Raw genomic sequence first — 15,908 nt, 5'->3', positions numbered from 1 at the left:
CAACGTCATCTGATTTCAGTGCACATAGACGTCTTATTTGCACGACAGAGATATTTATTGTAAGTAATGCCAGCCGTCGACATGAACTAAACATGAACAAAGCTCCATAGTCTTTTCAAGAGCAGGCAAGAGAGAACCAGGAGAGAACCTGGATGAGAAACATTATAATCATAAAACAATGATTATCTCGTTCTGAAATTTATCATCACCTCAATCTGTAAATTACCCCAATCAGCGATGGTGAGTTTTGTTTTAGTTTCTCAAAAAGTAGCTTGTATTATATTTTCATTTTTCCATCACACATTTATTTTATATAATACATATAATATATAATATTGTGTTGCCTTTAAAGTGTTATTGTTCTTGTAGGGAATGTCAGTAATTATCAATTTGATCACACATTTTCTTATAGGAGACGAGTGTAAGCGGTGAAAGAGTCGAAGAAGATTCAACACAGACAGATCACTCTGCCCTGGACGATGAGGTCCTCCAGAAGATCCTGCAATCAGGCATGGATCTTCGCCGGTATGTATTATTATTCCTCTACTACCGGAATTTTTCCAGATTAACTTTTTGCCCTTTTTTAGTTACTGCAAACAGGTTGAGGGCGATCTGCTGCGCGCTGAGAACCATTCAATCGAAGACTACATCAAAGAGAGCGCAAATATTGCCAGCCTGCATAATCAGATTTCAGACTGCGACAACATTCTTGAGCGAATGGAGGGCATTTTGGAGGTGACTGTTAAAATTATATTTTTTGCAATCGTTCATACTACTTGAGATCCATGATTAATGTATAAATTAATTTTCCAGGGATTCCAAACTCACTTGAGCAGCATAAATACCGAGATGGTGCAGCTGCAGCGGCGATCGGCCGAGATGACCAAACAGCTGAGCAACCGACTGGCCGTCAGGGCAACCCTCAGCCAGTTTGTGGACGACATCACCGTTTCGGAACAGTTAATATCCAGCATCTGTGATGCATCTGTCACGGAGCCTGAATTCGGATCTGCTCTGCGAGAACTCGGCCACAAAACAAGCTTTGCAAAAGAGCAGAGCTACCGCGACTCCCGTTCCGTCCTTGACGTTCGGGATCCTTTGGAGCACCTCAGAGTCAAGGCTGTGACTAAGGTGCGCGTCTTCTTGCTTGAGCAGGTCTTCAAACTACGCAAGTCCATGGCAAACTTCCAGGTACATCTACTTAAAATATTTCATAGTTTAAATCCTTACAAAATATGCTGTTCAAAATTTTTGTTTGCAGGTTCCTCAGGATAATTTGCTGAGCAAGTATAAAATTTTCTACGAGTTTTTGCTGGCTAATGAGAGGAGCGCTGCTCAGGAAGTTTGCGTCGAGTATATAGAAACTATGGGCAAGGTTTATTACTCCTACTTCAAGGCATACATTTCACGACTAATGAAACTACAGTATGACGACAACCCTAGCAAGGTAATTTTAGCAAAAACTTAAATTTTCAGGCTAATAGGTAAGATCTATGATATCTTTATTTTCTCTTAGAAAGTAAAAAAATGACACAACCTTACTTTATTTTTGTATTTTTTCGTAAATAAATCTAAGAACTTTTTAAAGGCCACAAAGTAATTTTTGTTTACGGGCAGGATGATCTGATGGGCGTGTCAGAAAACGTAGCCCGCGGTGGCTTGTTCCAAAGTCGTACAAGCCTGAAGAACAGGGGCGCCGTCTTCAGTCTGGGGACGCGCGGCGAGGTGCTGGGCGCGGGGCTCAAGGCACCCATCATTGTGCCCCACGCGGCTGGCAACAAACTGCCATACGAAATTATCTTCCGTAGCGTTCAGTTCGCGCTGCTAGAAAATGGTTGCCGCGAGTTCATCTTCCTGAAGGAGTTCTTCGTGGTGCAGGGCAACGCTGCGCTCGACATGTTCAACCAGGTGCTTGGTATGACCCTTGGAATGCTGCAGAAGAACCTGGACAACTACGCGGCCGACTCATATGACGCCATTGGACTGATGGTGTGTGCTAACATTTGTCTCAAGTACAAGAGCATCTGCCAAGAAAGGTATTTTTAACTTGAAAAATTCCATCACAAAATAAACCTGAGTTTTAGTCTCTTCTGCATGTTTCTGGGATTGATAAATACTTTGCTATATGATGCTGGCCAGATATTTTACATTTGGAAAATTTCTTCTCATTTTCATCAAAATAAATTTGAAATGCACACGTTTGTTGGATTATTTATATTTTAAATATCTGAAAATAGTTATCTGTATTTCTCATATTTATTCACGGAGAAAAACATCTACTTGTCTAATTAAATATCATGGCATGCTGAGGGCCTCTGTTGAACACACACGTATATATAATTATATATATATATATATATATATATATACTAATAATATTAATAAAAAATGCTAATTAATTAATCCTTTCCTACGTGAAAATGATGTCAAAAATGGTCACTATTCAAAAATTTATGGAGCAAGGATTATCGAGAATTTGAGATATGTAACATCATTCTAATATTAAATCCCAGGTCAATCGCTGCATTGGACACGCACTGGTCAGCACTACTTGCATTCATCTGGCCGCGTCTGGAGCACGTGCTGCGTCTGCACGTCCAGAGCGTCAAACAGCTGGACACAAGCAAGTTCAACCGCGAGCTGCGTCCACACTACATCACGCGCCGCTTTGCCGAGTTCAGCGCTGCCATGGAGTTCATGAGTGAAACGCCGCCTCCGGAGTCAGTGCATAGGCTCATGTCGCAGCTGTCTGAAGAGGTCGAGTGCATGCTGCTGCGTATCGCGGCTGCCTTTCCGCAGCGCAAGGAGCAGCTCGTTTTCCTCATCAATAACCTGGACCTCATCCTTAGCGTGCACGCCGAGCACTCGAGGGAGCAGGGTGCCACCGCAAAGGACACTGCCGCTAGGGAGGAGCCAAAGAGGGAGATCATAGGATTCCAGGTATGTAAAATTTAGTCTTGAAATACAATTTAAAATTTAATTCACTACGCAAACTTAAAAGTTTAAAAATGCTGGCTTGGAGAGCAAAAATTTCATAATTCAGTTTCTCTAGAAGAATAGAGCCCAAGAATAATTTATTATTCGAAATAATTTTGTGTGGCTGTGATTAAACATTTTAATGTCCCCTCATTGCTACAGTATAAAGTAGTTCTGCAAGAATTTTATATTTTCAATTTGAGCCAAGTGCCTAAAAAATATCAGAATACACAGCTGAAACTTTAATTAGGAGAATAAGGCCTAACATATTTCCCTCAATTTGAAAACAAGCCATTTCTTTTAAAACTAATTAAAGCCAAAATTTGTTTTCAATCTCACAGGAGCACCTGAGTCAGAGAAGTGCTGAGTACGTGGAAGAGGTGCTCCGTCCCCATTTTGGCGCTGTGATGCAGTTTGTGAAGGAGGGAGAAGCGTTAGCGGCAAAGGGCCAGGCCGACCAATTGCGCCAGCAGGAGACCAAGTGCATGGACATTGCTCACAAGTTCTCAGTATGTTGGCGGGGCGCCCTTGAAAAGCTGAGCCAAGAGGTTTGAACACCACTTTACTTCCAAGAGAATAACTTTTCATTTGTAAACATTTTATTTTCAGGTATTGTCCTCCTTCCCGAGTCTCTTGACAGGTTCGCAACTGCTTCAGCTTACGCTGACCACCCTGGTGACGTACCACCAACGCCTGTATGCAGTCCTGCCACCCTCTGCGCAGGCTACCCTTGCAAACAAACACCAGCTGATGGTCGAGATCAAGAAATATAAAACTAATTTCTGGTCTGACAACCTTAAGTCATGAAACTTCATCCCCATTCCAAATGCACACTGATGATATTATGATCATTGTTATTGTTGTGGGCCAAATAGAAAGAACTTGACTGTCATACTTAACTGTGATAGCGAATCCAATTTCAGTTGTTTAGTGGAATGAAGTGAATATTATTGAAATTTTGCTTGTAATGGGGACTTTCCCTAATGTAAACATTAAACTTGATCCCTATTCCATGATTTCTGAGTTTTGATTATCAAAAGGCTACACATAAATTGAATAGAAATTAAACAGTTGCATTTTATAGAGTATTTTTAACAATATTAATATGCATAGCTGTTGATAGAGCAATTTGCTATCACAAGTTATGTTTACCTGAGGATTAGAATAAAAACAGTGGAGTAGGTTATATGTAAAGAGCAATTTAATTTTCTTGCCAATATTCAGATGTCATGGAAGTAATGGCCAGCTTGACACCATAAACATTTCTTGCATAAAATATCACATGCGAATATTCTGATGTAAAACATAGAAGATAATTTTATGAGTGAAGCATTTTGCTCTTCACATAGAAGCTAATTTTTTTCTTTTTTTCCTGTTTTCGGTATTTCGAAGCAAAAATATGTTGGAATGTTGCCAAATATAACTTTTTTAACTTTCAAAAAATGGTACAATTTTGAAGTCTTGAAACAAATTGTTCAGGAAATAAAATGATAACCCTCCTGCTAACAAATTGTGGATGAGAAATACCCCAGTGGCCCTAATTTAGAATATTTTGTCAATAACATCAATTTAATAATTAAGGAAAAATTAATTTAAGTTTGATTCAATCGTATAGGGCCACACACACGATTGAGTCTTTATCTCCAGTGCACTGCTTTGACTGGTTGAATTTTTTGTTGAAAAATACGCTTCATCGACGAGACAATGAAATAAGGCTTCAAATTTGTAAGAAACAAATTTTAGGTATTTGCCTTGGGACCTCTTGGTCGAGTACAGGTACTGATCGCAGTTTTTACCAGTAAATCATAAATTTTCGGCTCTTTTAAGATGTTCAAAATCGCCGACCGACAAGAGCACCTCATTATCGCCATCAACCGTGGCCGCTACTTTCCACGGGAATACTTTAACAATCGGCGATGGCCCTTATTGAATTTTCGGGCCCAGATCACAAGATGGTAGCTCTTCCATCACAAAGAAAATTCACGCTTGCATTCTCCCACTCAGCATCTTCTGCCACACTTGCGCCCGTTCATAGTTTTCTCTCGCAAAGGAGTCCAGTTATTTAACAGTCTTGACGCACTTTTTCACTCATTTTCTATCTTGTGGTTCAACAGGAGTCCCTTTCAATCAGTCCGGTTTAAACTCCATCGAGTTGTCTCCCTCGGTTGCTTGTCAAGAGACCAACCGACATAAATCATGCATTTGCCACTGGTTGGTTCACTCAAACGGGAGAAAGACTTTGTATATTACACTCTCAAGGTGAGGAAAGGCCCAGCGACGCCAGCTTGACAGATTCAGATGGCGGACAGGCGCGTCGAAAATTTGGTGCGAGGTCCAAGGGCTTTGATGAGATGGTCGACGGAAATTGCACAAAATGATCGAGAAACGCCTGTCGGGCAAATTGTGCTTTTGTTCACTCCTAGGCCGAGCGGGGTCGCTCTCCTCACCAGATTATACAAAAATAAATTTACATATCTAGCAGTTTTACAATTCTTTGCACCAACGTCAATCGCGAAAATTGGTACCGACGCAGTGTTGGAGGTGCGCGCGCTTTCACATTCGTGCCATTGCAGTTGGCGCAATGACTTGACAGTCTAAGTTGTACCATTAGCAAGCCACGTTAGAATTTGAATGTTCTCAACTTTTCTTCTCTTCAATTAAGCCCTCTCTGCGGACGATGTGTATAAAATTAAATGTGTGTCAGTGTGAGTCTGTAGCCGTGTATAAAAATTAATCTGATTTTATCATGGCAATGTGTGGTTGTTTTTTTTTTGTGGCTTGTACGGTTAAGTATCATTAATTAATGGGTCTCTTGTTCTGCCAAATACTGTCTTGTATGTACACCTACTTCAATTTTTCAACCAGATTCGCAGAAATAACAATGGCTTTTTAAGTTCCAGAGTGTGATTAAAGTGGAAGTTGCAGCTGCCGTTTACGAACCAACGTTTGTGTTGCCATCTTCGTGGTCACCATGCTCGTCGAACTTGGCCACGTACAGCGAGGGGTCAATCACCTGTAATATTAAGAAACTTGGTATAAGATCAACTCTTGAAGGTGCAAACTTGATACATACCTTGGGTATGGGCTTGATCTCAGTGCCAAGCTCCTGTTCGATCCTGTGCAGGGCGAATCGATCTTCGTAAGTAATCAGATTGATGGCGATACCAAGGTGGCCAAATCTGCCTGAGCGGCCGATTCTGTGCAAATACGTTTCAGCCATCTTGGGGAAATCAAAGTTTATCACGACGTTGACTGCTTGCACATCAATACCGCGAGTGAACAGATCTGTCATTAAGAAAGGGAAAAAGTTAGCCAAAGTAAATCAATTAATGAGCTTGGTGCTTTGGAAGAGCATAATCAGATACTATCTAGCACAAGGTCATTAGAATTAACTTCAAATGCTTAAAATACATCATTTATAATAAATTTAAAAGCTGCGAGTTTGTTACTTATTTGAGAGAAAAAATGACGCAGCCTTGGTGAAAAGTAGATGGCTCAATCTTACCTGAGCACACCAGATTCCTGCACAGTCCTGCGCGGAAGTCGTGGAACACTCTGTTGCGGTGTGCCTGCGCCATTTTGGCGTGAATGTAATAACAACAATAACCGAGTTCCGTTATCTTTTTGGCAAGAAGTTCCACTCGTTGTGTTGAGTTGCAGAAGATTATACTCTGGTTGATTTGCAGCTATGGAAAAAATTAACATCAGAAAAAAATATCGCAACCGGAAGTCAATATCTATCTGCGTAGGAAAAAAATAATATCAGGATTAACTTCTGACAGTGGGCCTCACAGTAGAAGTTGCAAAAAGAGGCGATCAACTTAAAATGCTTAAATAGCTCCTGTCAGTTTTTAACAGGGTCTAACCAATGAGGCGACACCAGAAAACTTGTATGAAAGGTGAAATGATCATAGCAAAAACGTTGCTATGACTTTGGACAATCATACTTATTGTTGCACCGTAATTTAAAAGAAAGGCAAAACACATATGAACATATTCTGTCTTTTCACAGTGCAAACGTTACGCAGAGACAAAATGAGAGCTCACCTTTGAAAATAGAGTGTTGAGACAATGCACTTTTTGTCTTTCTTGGACAAAAGCATAGTACTGGGTGACTCCTTTCAGAGTCAACTCTTCCATCAGGTTGATCTCGTAAGGGCTCTTGAGGTGTTTGTCCATGAAATTCTTCACCGTGAGCGGGAAGGTGGCAGAATACAGCAGAATTTGCCTTTCCTTGGGCAGCTTGGCAATGACGGTATCAAGCATTCCTTTGAAGTCTTGCGACAGCAGTTTGTCAGCCTCATCAAGCACAAGCACTTTGCAGTTGTCCATGTTGGCCACCTTCTTTTCCATCAGATCCAAAATGCGTCCTGGCGTGGCAATAACCACTTGTACTGCTCAACAATCTACCATTAGCAACACGGCATCACTAAGTGGTGGAAACTTCACCTTTCTGGAATATTCTCATGATATCGTCTCGCAAGTTAGTACCACCAGTCGTGACCATGACCTTAATGTGCATGTGCTTAGAAAGCTCAATACAAATCTGACTAGTCTGCAGTGCCAACTCCCTGGTTGGCACAATCACAAGAGCTGTGGACAGAAATATAAGCTTGGTCAAATATTGCAGGACTCAGGAATGGTTTAAGAAAGACTAGATTTTTCAGTATCGAATTTGTCATCGACTGTTTTCGATGAGGGGGAATCGATATCATCATATTAGCTCATGCAAAGGGTTCACCAAAAGCCTGATCACCACTTCCTAGACATTGTTATAAAAAAATTAAAGATCGTGCCGGCGCTTTTCACTCCATCCTCCATTTGAAGAGAAAATATTATTAAGGTTAAGAAGCAGATTTTTTTATTTTTAAAGGGAAATCAGAAATGATATTATGAATAGATTTTTTAGAGATATGTGTCAGTCTCTTCCTGTAAATGAATCCCCAATGAAATCAAGTGCATTTCACAGTAAATCCAGATGAAGATCATTCACAACCCAGGCATACAAACAATGAACATGACTTTCCATTTCAATACTGGATATTCTTAAGCCAACACCAACATTGCGATTTAAAAGTTAAAAAACAGGCCTTGATGAGTTGAAACCCTGCGGCCACTAAAGGAATTAAGTGTGATACCTTGAATAGTTTCCTTTTTGGAGTCGATATTCTCAAGCACTGGGATGCAGTAGGCTCCTGTCTTGCCAGTGCCATTTTTGGCCCTGGCGAGCACATCTTTGCCTGTCAATGCAATCGGTATGCTGGCCTCTTGAATAGGAGACGGTTTTTCCCAGCCTTTTTCGAAAATGCCCATCAGCAGCTCGCGCTTCAGGCAGAACTCTTCAAACTCGTTGCCTCTTGTGTCGGTTACATCCTGTTGAAAAAAGATATTATTAATCCAGGCTTTAAAAAAATCTGCAATTAAACAAAAATTTAATTTTTTAATATTTGAAACATTTCTCTCAGGGTTGCAAATAAGACGCATTTTTTTAATTCAGCGCACTGGTAAAGACCATAATTTTTATAATAACAATCTGAAAAGCTTGAAATTAGAGCAACTTTTGAGTAAACCAATTTGTTTATTTCATTTGACTGTCAAACGTTAAATATCATGTAAAATATTGTTGAAAATCCATCTTATTGCAGGACATTAGAATTTAGAATTAATGTTGTGATAAGCCATAAAAGTAACTTCTTGCAAAGATTATGCAAGAAATTGTTAAAAACCAGTGGTGGAAAAAACAGGTGGTGAGAAAATGCAACCCTGATTTATTTCAAAGTAAGTTTCCTTACGCTAGTCTTAATCCTTTTATCCTTAGGAGGGATTTTGAGCTTGGACTTCCATCCAATGTCGTCCATTTTATCTGAATCCAATTTGCTACCCATGGTGTGGTTTGTACTATTCAAATGTGTTTCCGTCATCATGGTGAGGACAGTGGCTCGGACACAGCCGAATAAGGTTGTTAGAAAAAGAAAACAACTGTGGAGGCTGCGAAACACGCGCTAACAAGATTTTAGTGCGCCCCCAGAGGCGGCGCATCAACTTGAAGATCCAAAGGCCAATAACCTGCTGCCGCTGCTGCCGATCCAAGGAATTATCCTGCAGAACAAGGGAAGAAATTCAGTGCATTCCCAGCATTTCCATCGTGGCTGACACAAAAATTTAAAGAACGCAACAAAGGCGCCGAGAATGCTGCGAAAAATGCGAAAAGAGACTCGGCAGTGCAGAAAAATTCAAGCAATTCGTCAAACGAAGAAATCTCGCCAAATACTGTGGCTTACCAAGCGTCAGCTGGGCCGTTTTTCTTTACATCCCATTTAAAAATGGCGGACAATTTGTATATATAAAAGTATATAACTTTTTTTGACTGTAGATTTGCTGCAGAGAGTCCAGGAATTCTATTTATTTGACGCTGGGCATTAAGCCAAATCATAATGTTCAAACTCAATTTGAAGGGGCAATAAATTAATTGAATTACTTCCGCGATTGGAAGCAGGATTTTGATAAGCACAACAAAAAGAGAAATCGAGTATGTTTGTGAGTACTCGGTCGTATTAAACGAACCCTAAACAGTTAAACCGAAAAGCGAATGCATAGAATTCTCTGGAAGTGTTTAAAATTTGTTTCAAATCGGATTTGATTTTGGAGGTCGTCTGAGGCGAAAGCTTAGTGCGAAGTGAACTACATACCGTTATATCAAACGAGGCCTCTTGTGTGTAAATAATAACCCGGTGTTATACATTATACTTGCGCGGAGGCCAATCTGGTGTGCCGAAATACGGCCTAAAATTCGACGCAGTGTCGAACTACAAGGTAAAAGGGATTCTTTCGTAACTGACTTAAGTGAAAAGAGAACCATCAGTGCCAGAGATGAGATTGAATTTGCCGATGATTGTGGATATCTTTCGACCGTCGGTAGCATTAAAAAGATGGCGAACTACGTCAACCAAACACTCGCTACATTACGTCGGCAAAATTAATCACAAACCCATGTATGCGAAAGAGTTCAGCTTCATAGAGCATCAAAATGAAAATGATCTCGGCAGATATTCATATTGAAAGCTAAACATAGAGGAATTTTTACCTGAAATGACTGATTTTCACAGCGACTCTCAAACTGCTTTTACTCGTTGTTTGCTGAACGCTGAACTCACTCAAACTAAAAATTTTCGCTCTTGTATTAGGGGAAGGAGGCTTGGAAGCAGCTGAGAGCATGAGCCATGAAGAAGGCACAATAAAAGCGCGAAATTTTAACTCTAATATACTGCGCATATACAATTTCAAAACTCTGCCCCAAGCTTGCGTTACTGGATTGGTAGACCTCTTTCCGAGTTAAACTCTCCAATCAGAACCAAGATCATTCGAATGCTAGGAGCTTGCTGCTATGACTGGCTACGAAACTCGTAAACACGGTGTGATTGTTGCGCATGCTCCTCGCTCCTCTAATCATGTGGTATGATGTTCCATGGTTTAGTTTTCACTTTTTCATGTTGTCGCTGTCCTCGAGCCTACGGCTCTAAAGACACAAAGACAGGAACGAGGAACGACAGAAATATTAACTCTTCGTCAAGTATCAACGTACTTCCTGCTAGAAGTGTCCAACTGAACTGTCCAGAAGCACTATCGCACGCAAACAGTCGTAGACCGTACATACTTCTGCTGGATGGCGTAAGGATTCGTCTTCGGGAAACGGAAATTTGACTAAGGTGTATGTATTATTTTTTACACACCCGTAAAAGTCGTAAAACTGAACCAAAAATGAACGATTGCCTTAGTATGATAACCTAACGGGCTGTAAAGGATATTTTAATGTCATTGCGTTATGTGGCACAAAGCTATGATAACCGATACTGATGATACATATCCATCATTAATATATGTACTTTAATAACTATAAGCCTTTTAAAAATGCTCACTTTGAAAGTGATTGAACATTTTTTCTGAGCCGATAAATTATACGAATTATTATTACATTTTAATAGTTCATACATATTTGTGTACCCTAGATATTAAAAGTTGGAAGAAAAGTACATTATAACTTTTATTTTATAATCGCAAAATCGTAGCAGTTATATAATATAATACGCATACGCATTACTTTTTATTTCTTGATTGAACTTCATTTTGTGTGTAAAAAGGTTTGCGAATGGTTCAATCGGTATACACGCAGTGATAGAACATACATAATGACGTATATAATACAGGATTTCTTAAAAATATTTTCGTACTATGAAGTAGATTAATTTCCATTATATATTTTCTAATGGAGAGACATGAAACTGAAAATATGCTTCTTACACGCAAAATAGAGTAGTTGTTCTTCGTTTTAGTTTGAAATAGGGATTATAAGCTTCAGAACAGAACACTTAGCTGTGTCATTTTAATACGATCTGCATTTCAGGTCATGGTGAAACCAAATTCATCTTTGGTTAATGGCCAAAGCAACCAGCAGTTATCACTGAACGCTGGAAGCATGAACAGCAATAATTCTGACAGTCTGTCATCTTTCATCATCGTGGATGAACCAACCACAAGTAACATGTCAAGCTTGACCAGTGTACCACAAGTACGGATTTTTTTCTAGGGGAATATAGTGCCCTGATGTTATTTTTTCCCTCAGAACTCCTCTCTGAGTCTGGATCCAGAGGATTTGCCGAAAAAGTTGGAAGTTATAATGAAGGAAAATGCGGAACTGAAAGGTTTTGGAATAAATATTTATTCATATGCAATGTTCCTTTCTAATTAATTGTGTAAATTGCAGAGGTCCTGCAGCAGAACAATTTGGCCATGAAGCAGCAGTGTGACACTCTTTCCAAGTGGCATGAGGAGGTTCTTCAAGTTCATAAAAGTCATAAAGATAAATTTGAAGAAATGAAGTTGCTCATCGTGAAGGTTAGATCTTTTTGGATTTTAAAAAACTAGCAACAATAGTAAGTTCAACCTTTGACTCGCAGCTGAAGACAGAAAAAGAGGGACTCTTAAAAAAACTGCAGAGCCAAGAAAATATCCTCTCTGAAAACCAGGAACTTAAGACGAAATTGCAGAAGCTTGATGCAATCTTGGAGGGCCAACAGGAAGTTTTGAAGGTAGCAGTAAATTTTAATTCATAGTTTGAGTAATCCTTAATATTTTGAATGGCATAGGAGAATGAGTTGTCGAAACAGAGGGTGGCTCAACTGGAAAAACAATGTTGCCAAGCGCAAGATGTGAATGCAGCCCTGGAAAAGGCGGAGATCAGGATAAAGAAGTTGGCTGACAAGCGCTTGTCAGAAATGTTGGAGAAGGAAGAGCTGCAACACAGAGTGAATTTGCTGCAGCAAGAGCTGGCTGAAATGCAGGCTGATGGTTTTGTGATGGTGTCACATGATGTGCCAAAAACAACAACTAACAAAGAAAAGGTTATAATTAATATTACAATACAATTTAAAGGTTTTCACTTGCTTGATGTGTAGGATCTTCCACATCCTGAGGACAAGCTGAAGAAATTTTACGCTGCTGTTGACAAATATGATGAGTCTATTATGAATTCCTTCAAGGTCCTTGAACAACAAGTTACAAGGTATGTTTTTAATATCTCAAAATATATTGATGGTTAAACTTGACTTTTTGTCAGCTTTGTCACTGTTTACAACTGGCTTGATGAGACACGAGCAAAACTGCCAGGCTCTTCAGCAGGATTGTCCGAGATGGGAACTTTACTGGAGATGATTTCTTTAAGTCTGAGAGAAGCGCAGAAAAGCAGCGCGGGCCAAAGGTAATTTTCTGCTCTAAAGTGCCTTAGAGACACAATGTTCTATCAATCGGAATGTATTTTTACTTTAAAAACATTGCTCTTGACAATGACCTTATGAAAGAAATATAATTAAATTAAAATATAGATTATAATATATAAAATTTTCAATTAAATCAATCAATTTTTACAGGCAGCAGATGGAGGAAGCAAGTCAGCAGTTAGGCAGACTTGGCAGTGATTTCCAAACCCTGCTTGAGGAATTCATGTCTCTCAGTAATGATGTGAAAAACGTGAGCCTCCAATTTTTTTTTTATAAGGAATTAATTTACTTACCGCAATATCTTGCAGAAGAAGCCTGAACCAGAACAACCTGCAGCTCCTGCTCCTTCGTCAGCTTCATTTATGGAGCTTGAAAAACAGTTGGAAGGGGCTAAAGAGCAGCTCCAGGAGATGGAGGGCAGGCTGAACGTGAAGGATCGGATTGTATCACAGTTGCATGCCCGACTGAGAGAGAATGAAAATGAAATTGCTGAGTTGGCTGCACAACAGAAGAGTGAGCAGAGCAAAGAGTTCAAAGAGCAGCTTGATCATAAGATTGCGGAAATTCTGCAAATGAAAGATGTACTGGAGGAAAAGGAGAGAACCCTTGAGAAGAAAAATAGCTTGATTGCACAGAAGGACTCGCAACTCGCGCAAATGGAACTGAGGGTGTCGCAGGCGGAGACCAAGTCCAACCAGAAAGAGGCTGAAGCTGCGACCATGCTGCAGCGAATGAAAACCCTAGAACAGAGTGTTGACGCTCTGCAAGCACAGGTACAATTTGAACCAAAGATGAATTCGTCTGAATTGTATGAGAGGTTATGGTTATAATCAAAAATATTTTATTCATTTTACTTTGAAATAAAATTTGTGTTAGTTTACACGCCTTTTTTCCTTGCTCTTTTAAAAAATGAAATCAGGGTTCATTAATAACTACGCTTTCAGCATCTTTCCTCTTAAAATTAACCAGTAATTGGTTTGATAGAGATGTTTTTAGAGAGGTGTTTATTAGATCAATTAATTTAAAACGTTTAATATATTATGGTATCTGTTGAAGAGTCTCCTGCTCTGCTTCTCTCATATAAGAAAAAACTACTGCTAATTCATATTATTACTTTTTATAATTCTCTTCCATATTATCATGAAATTTTTATGTGTTATTTATATTTATGATGTAATTATAATAAAGCACCAGCTGATAATTCTCTTCTGGCTTGACTTGTAACGTTCCGAACACTAAAAAAAATTAATTGATTTTTTCTGGACACCTTTATGACGCCGTGCGCTCTTTTCTTCCATGTAACCTGGTTCCATTGTTCTGCCCTCGATTTATTAATAGCCCTCGTCATAGCCGACCAAACAAACTGTTGAAAAATTAAAATGAACAATTGATGCGAAGGATTTTTAATTGTCCTTATAGATTGGTATGCAGATAATAAAACACTGCCAGAAATCTGGGCTTAACTGAGAGGCAATCTTGATCTGATCTATAAATTTGGCAATTATTTATTTTCCTAGGCTGAAGTGTACAAAATGGACTTCAACGAGGAGCGGGAGTCGCGGGAGAAGCTGGCCGCAGACAAGGAGAAGTTGGCCGATGAGTTGCTGGCTGTTCAACAGGAAAAGGAGCATTTGGCTGCTGAACTGGAGGCTCTGAAGAGACAACCAACTCAGCTCCCTCCTACCGCATCAGCGTCAAAGTATTTAATACCCATTTCTGCCGTCAGGGGTAAAATTAACACTTTTTATCCATCAGCGTCAACCCCAAAACTCAGCACACCAACTACAACACAATCGCAGCAATAGGAAGACCAAGAAGTCATTGGTTGAGTGATGCTCTCGAGCAACCGCGAGAACAACCAAAGGTAGTATTTTCAATATTAATTTCCTTTCATATAAGATCAAAGGTGCTTCAAATAAATTTTCATTAGCTTTGCCTTATTTTTCAATTCATTCACAAATTGTTTAAATCATACTTATGACATAGCAGTTTTCTGAAGTTCAGCTCAAACTCTAACCTTTGTCACAGCCTTTTGAGGAAGAAGTTCCAGAGCCAAAACGGTTCTTCTGTCCAAAGTGCAATGCTGCATTTCGAGAAGTCGAGCCACTTCAATATCACGTTGAGACTTGCTTGGAGCTTTAATGCATAAGCATTCATCAATGCTCATTCTAACATCATTAACGTCTAATCGCTTTCATTTTTACTAATCCTTTGCTGTGTGTGTTAGTTTGTTATTGTTCATTCACCGATGGAAACACTCGTACCGATAATGGTTACCGTCTCGTTAATCAGCATTTAACTAAATCCAAAATTCCTTAACCTAAAAAGATTAACTTCTTGTTGCATTAATACAATCTAATATTTTCCAGTATGAGTGTCCCAAGTGCTACTTTGTGTTCAACAGTTTGCAACCTCTGGAAAACCATGTTAACCTCTGCTTGGATCAGGACATGTATCCATAGACAGATAACTATGACTGACGTGAGCTTAAATTAGTTCCTGCTAAAGTGGTGCCATAAAGTACAGAGACACACAATACTGATTTCAGAATGACACCTTTTCTAGTTCCCTGCTTATTAGTAACCTGATAGAATTAATTATATTATTTGTTACTATTATCGATGTTTGACTATTTTTACTTGCGATTGTGATTGATAATAATGTAATAAATAATGAATCTCTATATACTTTGAAAGTGATGTTCTAATTTTATTTATTATGAAGTCCAGGTTCCCATGTGTAAAAGTTACAACGGTTAAAAAAAATCAATTCATTATTATTTGTATGAGGTTGCTGCATTGCCAAATCATGCATTGAAATACTTACTGGTAGGGGACCTGGCGCTGGTCGTGATTTTGGGACGAGGAAACTTCTTTTAGATAATCAACTTTATTTTAGAGTGATAGAACTGGGATACCATAAAAGCTTTTAGTGCTCTGATAGGCTTAATACAATACGTCATTTGGCGGCGTATCAGCGCGAGTGGTTCTTTTATTTTATTTGGGGTGCTGCAGGTGGCTTCTAGAAATAAACTATAGCTTATGGATCAGCCTGAAGAAAACCAAGTAAAAAATTGCAGGCAGACTACGTAGTATTATAATTTGATGAGGTCTTCAGCATTGACAGATTTCATTTATGAGATCTGTATGTGACTTGTTT

General features: G+C 39.2%; 3 protein-coding genes across 5 annotated transcripts; 2 read left to right on the top strand and 1 right to left on the bottom strand.

Annotated features, from left to right (window-relative positions):
* Nucleotides 1-92: 92 nt before the first annotated feature.
* Vps52 (vacuolar protein sorting 52) lies at nt 93-3,992 on the top strand. The gene is made up of 9 exons (XM_065476135.1): nt 93-240; nt 413-525; nt 588-735; nt 814-1,191; nt 1,262-1,447; nt 1,618-2,036; nt 2,514-2,940; nt 3,318-3,524; nt 3,586-3,992. Exons 1-9 carry the CDS (start codon nt 238-240, stop codon nt 3,781-3,783), a joined length of 2,079 nt encoding a protein of 692 aa, XP_065332207.1. The 5' UTR covers nt 93-237; the 3' UTR covers nt 3,784-3,992.
* A 163-nt stretch (nt 3,993-4,155) lies between these two features.
* me31B (ATP-dependent RNA helicase me31b) lies at nt 4,156-10,202 on the bottom strand. The gene is made up of 8 exons (XM_065476136.1): nt 10,061-10,202; nt 8,769-9,075; nt 8,115-8,349; nt 7,426-7,569; nt 7,024-7,370; nt 6,482-6,662; nt 6,050-6,261; nt 4,156-5,989 (listed from the first exon to the last, which is right to left on the bottom strand). Exons 2-8 carry the CDS (start codon nt 8,898-8,900, stop codon nt 5,909-5,911), a joined length of 1,332 nt encoding a protein of 443 aa, XP_065332208.1. The 5' UTR covers nt 8,901-9,075; nt 10,061-10,202; the 3' UTR covers nt 4,156-5,908.
* A 217-nt stretch (nt 10,203-10,419) lies between these two features.
* On the top strand, nt 10,420-15,448 carry key (kenny). 3 transcript variants are annotated; one of them, XM_065476132.1, is made up of 13 exons: nt 10,420-10,644; nt 11,378-11,542; nt 11,597-11,675; nt 11,738-11,868; nt 11,931-12,062; nt 12,120-12,374; nt 12,429-12,535; nt 12,590-12,730; nt 12,900-12,999; nt 13,058-13,522; nt 14,267-14,448; nt 14,505-14,613; nt 15,119-15,448. In XM_065476132.1, the coding sequence occupies exons 1-13, from the start codon at nt 10,432-10,434 to the stop codon at nt 15,209-15,211; spliced, it is 2,172 nt and encodes a 723-aa protein (XP_065332204.1). In that variant the 5' UTR covers nt 10,420-10,431; the 3' UTR covers nt 15,212-15,448. The 3 variants fall into 3 exon arrangements, with proteins under 3 accessions (XP_065332204.1, XP_065332203.1, XP_065332206.1); XM_065476131.1 differs by having other exon boundaries at nt 14,778-15,448; XM_065476134.1 differs by having other exon boundaries at nt 10,531-10,684; nt 14,778-15,448.
* Nucleotides 15,449-15,908: the final 460 nt, after the last annotated feature.

The sequence above is a fragment of the Cloeon dipterum genome, chromosome 1 (assembly GCF_949628265.1).
Source record: "Cloeon dipterum chromosome 1, ieCloDipt1.1, whole genome shotgun sequence".
Taxonomy (NCBI): Eukaryota; Metazoa; Arthropoda; class Insecta; order Ephemeroptera; family Baetidae; genus Cloeon; species Cloeon dipterum.
The sequence above is the reverse complement of the archived record's forward strand: the minus strand, read 5'-3'. Positions and strand labels throughout refer to the sequence as shown.